The sequence below is a fragment of the Sprattus sprattus genome, assembly GCF_963457725.1.
Source record: "Sprattus sprattus genome assembly, chromosome: 4".
Lineage (NCBI taxonomy): Eukaryota > Metazoa > Chordata > Actinopteri > Clupeiformes > Clupeidae > Sprattus > Sprattus sprattus.
In genome coordinates, this window is record NC_137923.1 from 23,003,963 (window position 1) to 23,020,793 (window position 16,831).

At 43.0% G+C, this 16,831-nt stretch overlaps 1 protein-coding gene across 2 annotated transcripts in view; it reads left to right on the forward strand.

Moving 5' to 3' along the window:
- Positions 1-1,179: 1,179 nt before the first annotated feature.
- The window catches only part of ldb2b (LIM domain binding 2b), a 31,918-nt gene continuing 16,266 nt past the window's right edge, over positions 1,180-16,831 (forward strand). For both annotated transcript variants that reach the window (XM_080836372.1, XM_080836373.1), the window contains exons 1-2: positions 1,180-1,355; positions 8,472-8,574. In XM_080836372.1, the coding sequence (XP_080692498.1) occupies positions 1,224-1,355; positions 8,472-8,574 (235 nt within the window). In that variant the 5' untranslated portion in view covers positions 1,180-1,223. The remainder of the gene's footprint in view (positions 1,356-8,471; positions 8,575-16,831) is intronic.

The following is a 16,831-nucleotide window of genomic DNA, read 5'->3' on the forward strand; positions in this document are numbered from 1 at the left end:
CATTTTGTTCTAAACACATTTGGCTGTCATATTTCTATGCAATGGAAGTCATCATACATTTACATTACAAGAGGCAGAAGAAGAAGAAGAAGAAGAAGATGAAGAAGGTAAATAAATGCACACACACACATAATAACACAAATAATAAAAATATACATATAATAACAAAGAGCAGCAAAAACACCACACACAAACACACCTCACTCATACACAAACAGATACAGACAGTGGAATGTATGTTTTCGCGTGTGTATGTGTGTGCAGTGTGGGTGTATGTGTTGGAGTGGGGGTGAGGGTAAGGGTGGATTTAGTTGTTTAATTATATCCTATGCAATGAAAGCCATCATACATTTGCAGAAGCAGAAAGTGAAAAAGAATAATAAGATGATGATGTTCATGATAAAAATGGGTTAATCAATGCTTAGACATTATTAAACACAAAATAAATATACATTTCATAACCACAAATAACACACACAAACACACCACACATATACAGGGACAGAGAGAGTGACAGCTGAATGTTTGTGTGTACGTGTTTGTGTGGGGGTGGTCTTCGCTGGCTGTGTGTTTGGAGGTAGATTTGAATGTCTATACGATGCCATTTGGGGTCACATCATAATTTGGTAAATGCCTTGATGAAGTCTTGCTCTTTTTCTGTGCATGCCAAAGGAGGTCTGTGTACAGACACGCAGAAAGCTCTGCAGTGTGGTTGTCAGGGGAGGTACCAAACTGTCAAATTAAAACCAAACTTGGACTTTGGAAAACTTGGCTGACGTATTTTCAATTTTTTTTTTCACTGCACAGAGTACACGGATCGGACAGGATATGACCCTTTCGCAAACTGCTCCTCCAACATCGAGAACAGCCTGAAGCGATCCGCTTCTCCACCTCTATTCCCCCTCTCCCCCGCAACTCCCCTCCCTACCCCACCCCACCCCACCCCCACCACAGCCTGTTAAGCCCCCCTTCTTTCTACCCCTCCTCTCCGATTCCTCCCCCCTCCCCGCCTCCTTCCAGTGGGCTGCTCGACAGTTCTTAACGTTCAGGCAGGCGTGAGTGTGTTTGTGTTCACCCTGGTTTGACAGCAGCGATCTCACTGGCAGCGTGAGTGTGCGTGAGCGTGTGGAGTGCGTGTTTGTTACTGAGCGTCCTCTTCCATGTGCGCTGCATGGATGCTGGTGTTATTGCGCAGTGTGAAGTGAGCACCGGTAGCCGACACGATGTCCAGCACACCGCACGACCCATTCTACTCGTCTCCGTTCGGTCCGTTTTACAGAAGACACTCGCCCTACATGGTGCAACCCGAGTACCGAATCTACGAGATGAATAAGCGGCTACAGTCCCGTTCAGAGGTTAGCCAACACTCTGTTGTTTCAGCTCTAGTGTGATTTTTTTAGTGGTTGTGTGTGTGTGTGCTTGCGTATGAGTTTTGTTTCTGAATGCAATCATTTACCGTGTGTAGGCTTCATGGCTAAGGTTTAGGTGCATTATATTCAAATGTTTTGTGCTTTGATTGTTAGTATATGCTAAAGGGGACTTACCCATTTTGGTCATACAATGCAAAGGTGTAGCCACCACTTTCACTATGAGATTAAGATAACTCTAGAACTTCTGCGAAACGTTGCAGCACATGTTAATGTGTACATGCTCCTCTGATGGCCAGTGCAACTTGTTGGTAAATCATATTGGTAATATGATGCTTTTGAATGAGTCATCTCTCTCTCTCTCTCTCTCTCTCTCTCTCTCTCTCTCTCAGGCACACAACCACACTTTCTTTCTCTCTCCCCCTCTTTTCTCCAACTCAAGGTTTATCAAAAAAAAAATGTCACTTGTTGAGTGTTTTGAGCTGGGACATCAGTCCTCATGTCCCCTTCCTCATGACATTAATGAACACCTTTGAATCTGAAGTCTTATTTACAGAGATAGAGAGAGACCCTGGACCGGTCAGGGTATTTTCCGTTTCAGTACTCCAACTAAAAAGTTGGACTACTGGATAAAAAATAAGCTCACTTGCTTTGTCCACACAATATGCTAACATGATTGACATTCTCACAAACTCACAAATCAAATCATTTTCAGGAGTCTGATAAGAATGCCAAGCTAAAAGAAAGTGGAACTTTCTGTGATGTAGCATTAGGGTTTTCTTATACCCAAACGACTGGAACCATTTTCATCTACTTTTTCCAGTGGTTACTGATTTGTGCACCGGCTGTGATTTGTATTAGAGGTAACACTGAATGAATCATAATGGTAAAGCAAACTGAATCACTGAAACTACTCCATTGCTGTGTCCTGTGGAATGTCAATTGCTGAGGGTTCATGCTGTTAATTGATTTATGAGCAGCCAAACAGACTTACCTCACTGAAAAGCAAATTGGTGTTCTCTCTCTCTCCCTCTCTCTCTCTCTCTCTCTCTCTCTCTCTCTCTCTCTCTCTCTCTCCCTCTCTCTCCCTCTCCCTCTGTCTCTCTTTCTCTGTCTCCCTAACCTTGCTCTCTTGTGGTCACCAGTTCCCTAATGATATAGAGCTGATTACTTCAGTGGGGTCTTCTTTCTTGAGCTATGATGTGCATCATTACCATAGTGTGTGTGTGTGTGTGTGTGTGTGTGTGTGTGTGTGTGTGTGTGTGTGTGTGTGTGTGTGTGTGTGTGTGTGTGTGTGTTTGTGTGTGTGTGTGTGTCTCAAGTGTCGCCACCTGTTGGTGTGAGCTGGTATGGTATGGTCACTCCTGTCATGCTCCTAGACCCCTAAGGTGAATGGACTGGGTCATCTGACATGTTTACAACCAAACCACTCTTTTTCTTTTTTTTAAATGGAGCTTTGTGTCAAAAGCATTTAGTAAGGACTGATGGGCCCAGCATATGTACGAGGATATATCAGCCTTTCATCAATATAGTTACTAACGGAAAAGCTTTTAAAACATGTTTACTTACAGACAAATGGTTGATTTAATGTCTGAAACCCCACTTAGCATTAAGATCTCAAATCATTAGCATTGTTTACTTATTTCTGAAAAATTAGTTGATTAAATAGAACACCCCAGATACACCTTATGTCCCACACAGCCGAGTACAAGTGTATGGCCACACTCTCTCCATTTGAAACAGATACCTAATGAGCACACTAGTGAGGATATATGCGCGTGTTTGTGTTTTTTTTTGGGTTGTGTGTGCACTCTTGTCCTAGCGTGAACTGGTTTAGCTTTTGAGTGTAAATGTGTGTATGTCTATGAGCCTCTGTTTGTGTGTATTGTGTGTGTTTGGCTGTGTGTGTGTGTGTGTGTGTGTGTGTGTGTGCATTCATGCGTATCTGTGTGTATGTGTGTGTGTGTGTGTTTGTGTGTGTATGTATGTGTATGTGTGTGAGCGCGAGTTTAGAGGGTGAGCTCCTGCAGTGTGATACCCCTCTTACTCCTGTCTCATACTAGACTGGTATAATTGCCTCCCTGGGGGGGTGGGATGGGGGAGGGGTGTCTCTGAGATAGTCCATTATTCCCATCCATGTATTTTTATAAATATTCATTAAAACAAAACACATGAAAGATGAAACACAGGCCTGTAGGAACTTACACCACTGCTGTGCCTGTCCGCGTGGCCTTCTCCCCAATGTCTCCTATGCATTTATTCTCAGTCCATAGTCACACACACACATATAAGCCAACATAGTATATCACCAATTTGCAATAATTTTAATGAATAATATTCTCATTGAAATGTGTGAAAATGTGTGAAAACAGTCATTTTAGACCTATATAATGGATTTTTGTTAAAAGAAATCTATTGTCTTACCATGCTGCTCCCATGATTCAACTGGCAGAGGATGTGGAGGAACTGGGACAGTGCTGTGACGCAATTGAAGGTCAGATCCCCTGACCTCAATCACACACACACACACATATTGAACAATGAGCTAGGTTCCTGATCGCAGGAAACCTGGACAATACACCCACCTTTTTCCTGTTGCGTTTCTCACAGTCCCTCCCAGTGCTCCGTACAGCACTGATAACACAACAATGTATGTGTGTGTGCGTGTGTTTGTGTGTGTGTGTGTGTGTGTGTGTGTGTGTGTGTGTGTGTGTGTGTGTGTGTGTGTGTGTGTGTGTGTGTGTGTGTGTGTGTGTGTGTGTGTGTGTGTGTGTGTGTGTGTGTGTGTGTGTGAGTGTGTGTGTGTGTGTGTGTGTGTGTGTGTGTGTGTACATGTGTGTGAGTGTTTGGGTTTGTGAATGAGTGTGTGAACGTCCATGCATGTACAGTATTTGCTTCTGTCTTTTTTTCCTCATCTCTCATCTCTATCGTTCTCTCCCCTTCCTCTCTCTCTCTCTTTCTTTGTCTGTCTGTCTTGTGCTCTCTTTCTGTGGTATTAAGCATGTCTATGTATTCGTTAGCACAGAAAAACACAGATACAAGCACACATGCACACACACACACATACACAGACACACACAAAGCATCCAGAGTCACAGTCTTGCGTGTCAGTGGCAGAGGATTCTTGCTATTTTCAGCTCTGCCCCTCGCTCTTGCCAGTGCCCAATACAATGACTCTGGCTCTGCATGTCATATAAGATAAAGCAACAAGCTCATCCTGGGGATGTGTGTGTGTGTGTGTGGGTGTGTGTGCATGTGCGTGTGTGTGTGTGTGTGTGTGTGGGTTTGTGTGCTTTGGAAATATCCACTAAAAACACAGACACACACATACACACATGCACACACTCAATCACTCACAAACTTCCACACAAAGGCAGAGATCATGAATAAACAAAAGATGAGTCACTGCCTCAACAAGGGTTTGGTGGAGTAATAATGATTAAAGCGCTGTAATTTCACAGTGATTTTAAGATTAGGATTTACTGCAAATTTGTGGAAAATAACAACATCCAACCTTCTGCTCGTCTCCCGTTGGTAAGGCTTCTTTGTTACTCATTAAATTGTTGAAAGGGGTGAGAGAGAGTGAAAGAAACAGAGAGAGAGAGACAGAGAGGTGCATGCTTGGGCAGAGGACAGAGAGTGGTTGATGCTGCTGTCCTTGCTCAGTGCTCAACTCTTGGTTGCTTGATGTGCAAGTATGATGGGACAATACAAACAGGATACACACTGAATTCAGTCAGATGAGTAAGAACCGTGTTAAACAGACTAATATGTTCATGCAAACAGCAACAACAATGTTACACTACATTTTTAAATCTTAAATATGTGAAGAATAGACCACCACAAACATCTACTGAGTGCCACCTCCTTCCTTTACAAACAACACACATTTCACAAAGTCTTCTGCTTTTACGCACAACATACACTTCACAAAGTCTCCTGCCTTTCAGCACAACGCACACTTCTGCCTGATCTCTGTTGTGTTCCACTGTTTCAGACTCAGTGAGTGACTTTGGACTTCATTGTCCTTGTAAGGGTGTATTAGGGAACTCATAAATCAGGGGTACATGACTTTGTGTGTGTGTGTGTGTGTGTGTGTGTGTGTGTGTGTGTGTGTGTGTGCGTGCGTGAGTGTGAGTTTGCGTGTGCGCATATGTGCATGTGTGTGTGTGTGTGTGTGTGTGTAATGTAATGAATGACTATGCTCAGTGTTAAATGACTCCCCTAAATGTAATCATGTAGGTAATCAGAGAATGGAAAAGGGTTGGGTATAAAATGTCGAATTTTTTGGTGGGGGGGGGGGGGGGATCAAGCAAATTTAATTCGGAGGGGAAATTACTCCATTCTGAAACTGAGCGATTTGAATGTGCTTGAGAAAATTGCTTGTTTGACAGTGTATTTTTAGTGTGAAGAGTATCCTCATTTGCAGAGTTACGTATAGGAGATTGCACTTCCTTTTCTTTCTGGCTTTGATCTGCTTTATTGTGGACAGACCACATATGTGGATATGTGTGTGTGTGTCTGTGTGTGTGTGTGTGTCTCTCTGTGTGTGTATGTGTGTGAAAGAGAAAGAGAGAGAGAGAAAAAGAGAATCACTGCATTTTCAACATAATTCTTGTCCTCGCATAGCACGCTCTGTGTGTAGTTATTGTTATTTACACGCTGCGTCGCACAAATCCCATGGATCAGACACAAATCCCTGCAGCTCTAACACCATTCAGCTGTTAAAGGCTCTGAGAGAGAGGCAGGGAGAGAGAGGTAGAGAGAGTGATGGGGCATTCTATGCTGAAATCAATAGCACTTCATCACTGCAGTGGTGCCAGTGTAAGCCATACGTCTTGTCAGTTTACCTGGGGTCACAACCTTTACCCCCTTACACCCATTTAGCCACACACATACACTCGCACACAACGCACACACACACACACACACACACACACATACACACACACACACACACACACACAGACACACACACACACACACACACCCACACACACACACACACACACACACACACACACACACACGCACACACACACACACACACACACAGATACATACTTATTTTTGCCCATTTGTAGACACATGGTCTCATTGATGACGTTTTAATGAATGCCCAAGGAAGTTTTTACAGATACTTTATAAATGCCTAATAACCAAAGGTCCATGGCTGGCCTTGACAAGATTTTTCCCTTCCATTGATGTCTTCGCTTTGCTGTTCAAGCTGTCAGGTTCTGGTAATCATTTCTCAAAAGGAGGGTCAGGGGATGTGTCTGTTCTTCATGTCTGTGCTGGACACACTAAAACTCCCAGAGACCGGATGTGATGTCTCCGTGTTTTGAATGCATGGCCCAGACCAGGCAGGCTGGAGCGTGTTCATCAGTGTCTGGATTCAGTTGGACCTTTTGGATTTTGGGAGTTCGGGATTTCCCCGAGCTGAAAGACCTGGTTCACTGCCACCATCTAAAGCTGGACTTCCGCTTTTTCTTTGTGTGTGTATGTATGTATGTATGTGTGTGTGTGTGTGTGTGTGTGTGTGTTAGTAAGACAGAGTGAGTCCTGGGTCACCACCCGTGATCCGGAGGTTGTTTTTCCGTTTCCTGGAAGTGGACTTCCCTCTTGTTGTGTTGGTAGGCCAGCTGAGATGCCACAGCGGTGGAGCTAAATTAACTTCAGCTTTAGTCTTCAAGGTGCGCACTTTCGGCTTCCAACATAATGACAGCCATCATCTGTGAGCTCTCTGAGTGACTCTCTCCGAATGACAGACAGAGAGAGAGAGAGAGAGTGTGAGAGTGAGTGAGTGAGGGAGAGAGAGAATGTTTTTATTAAAAGCAAAATCATGAACGTGCCTATTACTGTTATGCGTCCAGCATCCAAGTGCTATCATTAGTGCTTCTGTGTGTGTGTTCTTTTCAGAGGTAAAAAAAATCACAAGCAGTATGTTTACATCTCAAATCTGAAACTTTTAATTCAGAGCTCTGTGTTTAAAATGGGACATAACTCTAGCCACCAATCGATTATCTCTTTCATACAAGGGGGAAACGTCCACCCTCATATCAAACGCGCATCAGGAAAATGAGTTGAGTTGAAGTACATAAAACCCAGCTGATAGGCACAATAATCTGTGTCTCATTATTGATCATTTTGAAGTATCTTCATATGCTTTGCGAAACAACTGCAGTCATGTTTAACAGTCCGCTGTCCTGTCAAAAACAGTGAAACATGGTCTAGCCACATCTGTGACTAACAGATGCTGAAGGATTCATTCAACAGAATGAACCACTTAAATACTGTCTAGCCCATGCTACTCATTACATCTCAGAATGCATCCTGGAGGTTAGCCTCAGATGTATCCTTACTCTGACTCATCTTCACACACCAATGAGTCCTCCACTTTGAGGTTTCACTGGTAATCCTGTTTTCTCATATATATAGCCCTTGTTTTTAAGCAGCTCTCCTGTCACCTGATACCCTGTCCCACTCTCTCCATTCTAACCCACCTCTTTTCAGCAGACCCTCTGTAGGGGCCGTGAGTGTGGGGCACTGGGGGTGGGGTTGTGGGGAGGTATCCTAATGAGATCAGGAACGTGCTAGCTTTGAAAGATTTGAGTACAGTTTAGACACATATAAAACAATATTTATAAAGCAAATATTGATATCTCTGCTAGTCACTGCCTTAGTACACACACTTTTTATTTTGATCTTTTTTGAGATGCTATTCTGGAATATGGGCGCTCTTTCAGTTGTGGCTGCCTTAACTGTTTGTGAGACATGTCCATTGTAGAGAAAATCAATTATTCTGGACCTGACCATGTACTTTTGTGAACACTCTGAATCGGGAGAATAGACTTAATGCATTACAGGCCATCTCCCACAAGATCAGTTCACTGTGTCAGAAAGATTGAGAGTTTGAATGTTGTTATGAAAGCCACATTCAATTTGTTTCAAGGTTCTTCTTACAGTAAAAAAAATCTGCTACAGTACGTTCTATGAACAGTATGTGTAAGAGTATTTAAATGTGTGTGTGTGCGTGTGTGTGTGTGCGTGTGTGTGTGTGTGTGTGTGTGTGTGTGTGTGTGTGTGTGTGTGTGTGTGTTTCAGGAGTGTGATAACCTGTGGTGGGATGCTTTCTCCACTGAGTTCTTTGAAGACGATGCCACATTGACTCTGTCGTTCTGCCTGGAAGATGGGCCAAAAAGATACAGTAAGACCTTTTACCTCTGTTTGCAACACACCATTTTTGGAAACCATTGTTCTAGAAAAAGGCTTATCAAATGTGAGTGTGTTTGCATGAGAACATCTTCCCTTATGTATCTCTCACTCCGTACTTATCTGTGCGATGTCTCTCAAATTGACGCACATGACATTGTTCAACTTCATCGAAAAATATGAAGTATCTCTACAGGATAATTCTCCAAAACACATTCAGAACATTTGATTTTAGCCATCTTTTCTCATCATTCACAGCCAAAGGTTCTCGGAGAGAGGGAGTGGAGAGAAAAAGTCAATGAGAGTCTGAAAAAAAGAGCACAGTTTGTGTGTATTTGAGTGTGTGTGTGTTCATGTGTGTGTGCGTGTGTGTGTCTGTGTGTGTGAGTTCAGTGTGCGTGTACGTGTGAGTGGATGAGTGAGTGAGTGCATGAGTGTGGGTGTATGTGAGTGTAGGCAAGTGATAGAGTCTGTGTGTGTGTGTGTGTGTGTGTGTGTGTGTGTGTGCGTCTGTGTGTCTGTGTGTGTGTACTGCTGGGATGACTGAGTGCAGAGAACCATGCTGTGCTGAGCTGGAGCTTGCAGAAAAAAAATAAAAGAAGCGAGAAAAAGATAGGGAGAAGAAAGAGACACAGTGGGGAGAGAGCGAGAGAGGGAGAGAGAAATATAGAGGGAGAGAAAGAGAGAGGGAGTAGAAGAGCGGGGGGAGGGGGCTTGAGAAGGAACACCGCATTGCAAAAATTAGTCATCGCTGAGGTAGTGCAGAAATAAGCTCCTTTTCTAAAGTTTACACTTTTTCAAGAAACTTTGCCTGTGCAACGAGACTCTTGTTCTGTCTATGACAGGTGACTGGAAATTACAAGAAATGACAGGTATACGTATGCCTGGAGAACATCCAATCCAACATCACAACTGCTTTAGTGGTCAAAAGACCAGACAGACGTGTGTGTGTGTGATTAAGAGAGATAGAGAGAGAGAGAGAGAGAGCGAGAGAGAGAGAGAGAGAGAGAGAGAGAGAGAGCGAGAGAGAGAGAGAGAGAGAGAGAGAGAGGAAGTCTATTTTACAGAACAAGCATATGTGCAAATGTATTCACTTATTGTGTAAGAATTTGTCTGTGAAAGAACAGAAAACCCTCTGTGTGTGTTTGTGTGTGTGTGTGTGTGTGTTTGTGTGTGTGTGTGTGTGTGTGTGTACCTCTCTCCTTCTCTGTGTTTGAGGAGTGTCCTGTGTGCTCTTGATTATTAAATAGGTATGGTAGCGAGTGCTGTTCTGTGAGAGGTTAAGCTGTAGCCCGTCAGGCCTATACAGCACGGCACACAGCATCAGCCGCTCATTCCAGCGGTCCTCTGCCAGTTCTTTAAAAGCACACATAGGCCTCATGGCAGCACTGGATAGGATTAGCCAGTGAGTCAGTCATCGATTTGAATTGATTGGGTGCTTTTGATAGCGTATGACTCACAGTATACGTGATGTCTGTGCTGTGATTGTATTGCAGCCCAAAGAGTGTGGAGAAGAAAGGCTGACATACAAAACAGGAGGGGCATTCCCTGCCTCAAAAATCACTGGCATTAAGAGAAGGTTGAGGTTGGTTGTTAAAATAATGCGTGGGTAAGAGGTTGGTTGTTGAAATAATGCATGGGTAAAACACTCAGTTGAAGTCAGCACTGTTGTAATTAAGAGGAGTAGCTTACTGCTCAATCCCATTAGGGCTCTGCATGGCTCAAGAGCAGGGGCTTTTACATGTCCTGGTTTTAGATTCGCCTGTGACTGTCGTGTAGGTTTGGACTCCACTTGACCCCTCATACGCAGATCACGATCACAGTTTAAAGCATAACATTGTAATAACACTCAAATGAGATTATTGAAGCCAGAGTTCATTTAAGGGGATTTCATGATCTAGACTAGAAAAGGGCATGTTGAAACCTTGTGTTTTAAAATGCAAACAGAATTTTAAATTCAGTGCCATAGCTGTTTGGCCAGATGTTGGCACAATGGCATGATGTTGATGTTTGACCCAATGCTGAGGAAGTGATAGATTTGTTGTTTGACCAGCTGCAGGTGACACAACTCTGTTTAGTATACGTTTGAATGGCTGCTGGTAAGGTAGCTCATGCTGATAAGTAATGTTGTTGGTTCTTCTAGGATGTTCTGACAGTGTCTGTAGCCTTTAGCCTAGGTCCTTGTTATAACTCCCCATGTTGAAGTCGAAATATTTTCTCTGTTCTCTGATAAAGAGAAATAGAGTGGATAGAGTGTGAATGAGAGAGAGAATGGAAGAGAGAGAGAGAGAGATAGAGTGGGAGATTATTGTTTTGGTCTGTCCTAATTTTCTAAAAAGTAGGCCCTGGAATTTTCTAAAGCAGCTTTGTGATGATATTCTTTGTGTACAAAAAAGTCAGAGGAAACGAGATGGAATTGAACTAAAGCTTTGTGATTTTTAAATCAATCAAATTGCTTTGTGATATAATACATATTACTAAATCTTATAAATATTGTATCGACATTTAGGAGACACTGAGACAACATTTTGAATTTGAATTTTTAGATAAAGAAATATAAATATAGATTAAATGCAAAATAAAATAAAAATACAGATAATTAAATTGTAAACATTACAACAAGGTTGTGTTCAGAATGATTGGTTGGATGAATGGAAATGGTCTATCCTTCCATTGGAATATCACATATTAGCCAGTTAGATGTTTTGACAAGACGATTTTGAAATACAAAATATGACATACTGTGTTGATTTATTCCATGGAGAGGTGAAAGATTTAACCTTGACCAACCCTGATAAACACATGCAGTGCAAACAATCCCTGATACAGGTGGTCCAGTGATTCAGCTGAGCCTGTGACAGCAGACTGAAGGAACAAAGTCACTATGCTTGTGCAATTCTAGTGACATTGTGTAGGCGGTTGTCTTAGTGGATTAAACACTTGTTTTTAAACATTCCTCAATGAACAGTATTACCAGTCCATGAAATTCTATCTAAATGATTGATGAAGCGTCCAGATGTCCTACATCAAAAGGCCTCTTGACCTTCAAGAGCACTATCTTCATTTTATCATGGCTGCCAAGGACAGCCTTTTGAAATTAAAACTTTTAGATAAGTGTCTGTCTCCTTCTTCAGTATACTTCCCCATGCAAGTGATTTGAAAACATGGGTTTTTGTGTGTTCCAGCAGAACCCATTTCTTTTTTGTATTCAGATAAATCAGGGTTGTGATACATTTTATACACTTATACACTGTTGAGTCTCTGTTCTTGTTTGTTTGTTCTTCAACTTGCCCATCTGTCGTCCGTCCATCCATTCATTCATCGATATTGAATTGATTTAATTCATTGAGTGCTTTTACCTCATGTCTGTTGGTACGTAGTGGCCAGCCCTGTGGGAATAGGACCAGTAGCCTTATAATAGTGATTTGATAGGCATGATAGCATTTTGACATGATGATTATGCGTGCCAGAGCTAGCCATTAATGGCAAGTGAAGGCTAGCCGTGGTCAGCGATGGGGAGCGGTGGGTGAGAACAGAACAGCTATGCTCCCATGGCTGTTCTCACCATGGCAACTAAAACCAGCCCTCACTGAAGAGAGCATAGGTGCATCTGGGCGAGAGATGTCACCCCAACACCAAGAAAGAGCTAGCAAGAGAATGGACAGCAATGTAGAGGGAGGGTATACGTAGGTGGTGCCGTTACTTTGATAATATAAACGCTAAAACCTTAATTTAATACTAATGTATGTCATATAGCTGGTTATCTGTAATGTCTATGCATTACAACTTGTATCAACTTCACAGTGCAATACAATAAAAGTAAATAATAGCAGAATAACAATTTCATATTTTAGATGGCGTAGCCTTTATGTGTATGAGAGAGAGAAAAGGGGAAAGAGAAAGAGAGAGAGGGTAAGTTGTTTGTATTGCTTTGATTAGTCACAGGACTGCGCTGCCTAAAACAGTAAGGTATGATGAAATCCTTGAGCAATGCGTTTTTTTCTTCGTGTTATGTTAGTTCAAAGAAATACAGTAGAATATTTTTATTGCACTCTTTGAGTTTTGAGATGCTGAAATCAGTGCCCTTGAAAACAACAAAACAGTAATTAGTAAAAAAACTAGGCCCGTTTTGATAAATTAATTTAATAACAGTAAAGTCTGACTCAAGGTTCCCGCCGAACGGGACCACTCCACACACAGACATACTGTTTGGATGGAAGGAGAGAAAGAACCACTGGAGGACTCTTTGGTTTCACAAAATGCTTGGAGATTGTGTGCTGTGTTTGTAATCTAGCCACAGTCTCAGCTGAGGTGAAGGTATCGCACCAAAGTCATGATCAACAGTCCGTAACCTCTGGTTTGTTATGTATTGTATATATACGTATATATCTGTTTTTCTTGCTTCTTGGTTTTAACTGCTAAACAAACCTCACACCTATCATCACAGTGATAACTCTCTAACTTTTGAAATCAATATTTTCACCACCATTTCATTTTAAATGGAAATTGTGTGTCAACTGACGGCATGAAAAGTCACAGGTGGGACAGAGAGCAGCACTGTTTCTGATGTTTTCCGACTCACACACTCCAGGAAGAGGGTAAGAGATGGACAGAGCAATGACACCAGAGAGATGGAGGATGAAATGGAGAAATAGACACAGAGAGATTGCGCGATGGGAGAGAGATAAATAAGTTTAGGGTGATTGGCAGCTCTGAGGCTGAGAGGAGATAGAGGGAGTGACAGAGAGAGAGAGAGAGAGAGAGAGAGAGAGAGAGAGAGAGAGAGAGAGAGAGAGAGAGGAGAGAGAGGAGGAATAGAGAGAAAGATAGTGAGAAGGAGGGAAGGGAGGTGGGGATATGGCATGTTGGGGGGGGGGGGGGGGGGGGCAGGAATGGAGAGGAGAGAAGGAGGTTGGAGAATGAGCTTTCAACAGAATTTTCTTTCTATCCACTGCCATTTTGAGAGTATGTCCTGTTGCTAACTCTTATCCTGGGGGTGCTTAATTTGATCTGAAGGATGGAATTGAATAAATACATCCTTGAGAAGCATAATTGTGAAATGGTGGTACACAGTCTTGCTGGCACAATGAAATGAATGAGTCCAATCCTGCCCACCCAGCTAGCACCAGTCAACAAAGGAGGGAGTTTTCCCACAAATTCTCTCCTCTTCCTAAAACAATTCTCTCCTTCCTTTCACTCTATTTGGTAATCTCTATCCTTTCCTTTTTTTTCTTTTTTTTCTCATTTTATCCACACTTCTGGTTTGATGAGCTCTTACTTTCTCCCTCTCTTTTACACATTTATTCTCTCTCTCTCTTTCTTTCTCTCTCATTGTGTCACTGTCTTTGTCTTGCAGTCCATCCCCTCTTCCATCTCTCCCTCCTCCCTTGTTCCCCCTCTCTTAATGTGTGTGTGTGTGTGTGTGTGTGTGTGTGTTTGTGTGTGTGTGTGTGTGTGTGTGAGTTTGTGTGAGTGTGTGTGTGTCTGTGTGTGTCTGTGTGGAGGATTTTTTTCTCCCATTTCATCAAGACTCTGTAGAGTTGCCACAAGTTCCCTGAGAGCTAGTCCGTGTGCCAGATTGGTTCGTATCATTGCTCTCAAGGTTAGGGGGGGGGGTTTGCCTTGGTGACAAAGGCCACTGCTGTCTCTCGCCAGCGCAGACATATTGTCCTTGTCCTCTCTCTCCGAGGGTAGCTGAACGTGAGGGTCTGCATCCAAGAAGCAAAGACACCAATGCGAGTTGTTGTAAATGGGGGCTTGATGGTTCGGTGGAAGACTGTGGAGGGACGGACAGTCGAGTAAGAATGTGTGCTGCCTGTGACATGAGAATGATGATGAAAATTGAGGAGGATTTGTGGATATGATTAAGCGAGATTAGGCATGGAGCGTAGGTGTAATGACAATGGGTGGACTTCCTTCCCGCTGTGAGCTCAGATCAATGATAATGACAAAGCACTTTGCTCCCTTTGCCTGCACATAATCCTTATCAAAAGATACACTAATTGTGGCATTGAGTTTTCTGCCAAGAGGTCTTTGGTCTGTGTGTGTGTGTGTGTGTGTGTGTGTGTGTGTGTGTGTGTGTGTGTGTGTGTGTGTGTGTGTGTGTGTGTGTGTGAGTGTGTGTATTTGCATTTGTATGTGTGTGCACATGAGTGTGTTAAATGACTGACTGCGATTGATGCCTCTGTATCTAGTGCATCTATGGCTTAGGAAATGCACTGCTACCAGAGTTGATGTTGTCTCAGGATATCACCACAAACCTGTTACTTGTGCTGACTGAAACAGTGTCCTCTCATTCCAATGGGAGCAGACCCGCTGATCTGTCAGTGTCCAGGGTTACTATTTTACATGGGGAGGTGAAGAGTAATCAACTGTTCCTGTGAGTACCTTAAGGCCTTAATTGATTTAAATGGTTAATCACATACACAATGCCTAATCAATACGCCCTCAGGGGGACTACCAGATTGCATCTAATTGATGTTCATAAATACCTCAATTAAGATCAAATGGCTATAATTGATTACTAATGTGCCCTAGTTGTTCCATTGCTAGCAAGGTGAATTTAAACTGAAGAGGTTCATATTGTGTGTGCGTATGTGTGCATGTGTGTGTGTGTGTGTGTCTGTGTGTGTGTGTGTGTGTGTCTGTGTGTGTGTGTGTGTGTGTGCATTCAAGAACGATTGTTGCTTTTTTTCATCCATTAAACATGGATTTTGATATCTTTAAGTAGAACTTGAGGTCATGGCCTTTTAACAGACGACAAACGCTTTGCCAGTAGTTTTTGCTTGTCCTTAAACCAGTTCCACATTAAAGAACATTAGAATGTAATATAATCCTGGATTTACATGAACCCCGCCCCCCCTGGACTGATTTCATTAGGGATCGTTCGATCAGTGAGCCTGGTGCAGCGCTGGTTACCACTTACACAGATTTAATGGCAAACACCACGGCTGACAGGGATGGAGAGGAGAAGAGATGGAGAAAAGGAGACGGGGGAGAGCAGAGGAGATGGAGATAGAGAAATGGAGAGGGGGAGAGGAGAGGAGAGGCGACGGAGAAAAGGAGACGGGGAGAGGAAAGGAGGTGGAGAAAAGGAGACGTGAGAGGAGATGGAGAAAAGGAGACGGGGAGAGGAGATGGAGAAAAGGAGACGGGGAGAGGAGATGGAGAAAAGGAGACGGAGAGAGGAGAGGAGAGGAGATAAAGAAAAGGAGACGGTGGAGAGGAGAGAGGAGAGGAGAGGAGATGGAGAAAAGGAGAGGGGGGCAGAGAGAGAAAAGCAGGCTGGGGAGGGGGGTGGAGATGCAAGAAGGGAGAGGGGGAGTGATGGGGAGAGAGAAAAAGATTAAACTTTTATGAGAGTGATTCATATTTTATGTTTTGGGGTTTGAGCAATAACACATACCCAGATGCTGTGTGTGTGTGTGTGTGTGTGTGTGTGTGTGTGTGTGTGTGTGTGTGTGTGCGTGTGTGTGTGTGTGTGTGTGTGTGTGTGTGTGTGTGTGTGTGTGTGTGTGTGTGTGTGTGTGTGTGTGTGGAGAACCGTTATTGTACATGTTTCTTACATGCTAAGACACGCTATGTTAACACTATCTCAGGACTGACCATGGGAAGTGATCCAATGGGGGGAAGGCCGTTATTATGAACTGGCCAATGGCAATTTAATGTTTTGAAGAGAATGCGCCATAAACCAACTGAGTCACTAGAATAGAGGCAGAACACAGTTTACTTCACTACTGAATAGTTCACCTTATGCTTCCTGTCCCGGCCTCAAGACACTGGATTCAGACACGACACAGAGAGCTTACCATGACGCCATGATGAATGCCTTTTTTTTCGGGTCCCTCTTAACACCGATCCTGGGTGCGTCTGTATGCTTTGCATCCCCTATGGCGCTGGCCCTGTGCGTGTGAGTGTGGACGTGAGTGTGAGCCTTGGTGTGAGTGTGAACACCCCAGTTCAATCTTACTTCAGCAATCCACAGAATCTAATGCTGGTTACAAATCAAGAAAAAGCCCAACCAAAAAGAACCTTGAGCGTTTTTGGAGAAAACATGTTGATGGATGGACACTATTTGGATCAGTCTGGGTTTAAATACTTTTTTTGTAGTAACTCCGCTATTGTTAAATAAATATTCATCTTTGTGAAGCTGTCAATCCAAATGAGCATCACACACTTCATGAAGAAGATTGAGAAGAGTAAAATTTGTATGACCTACAGTTTTTTGTCCTCCTCCAATCTTTAAGCTTCTA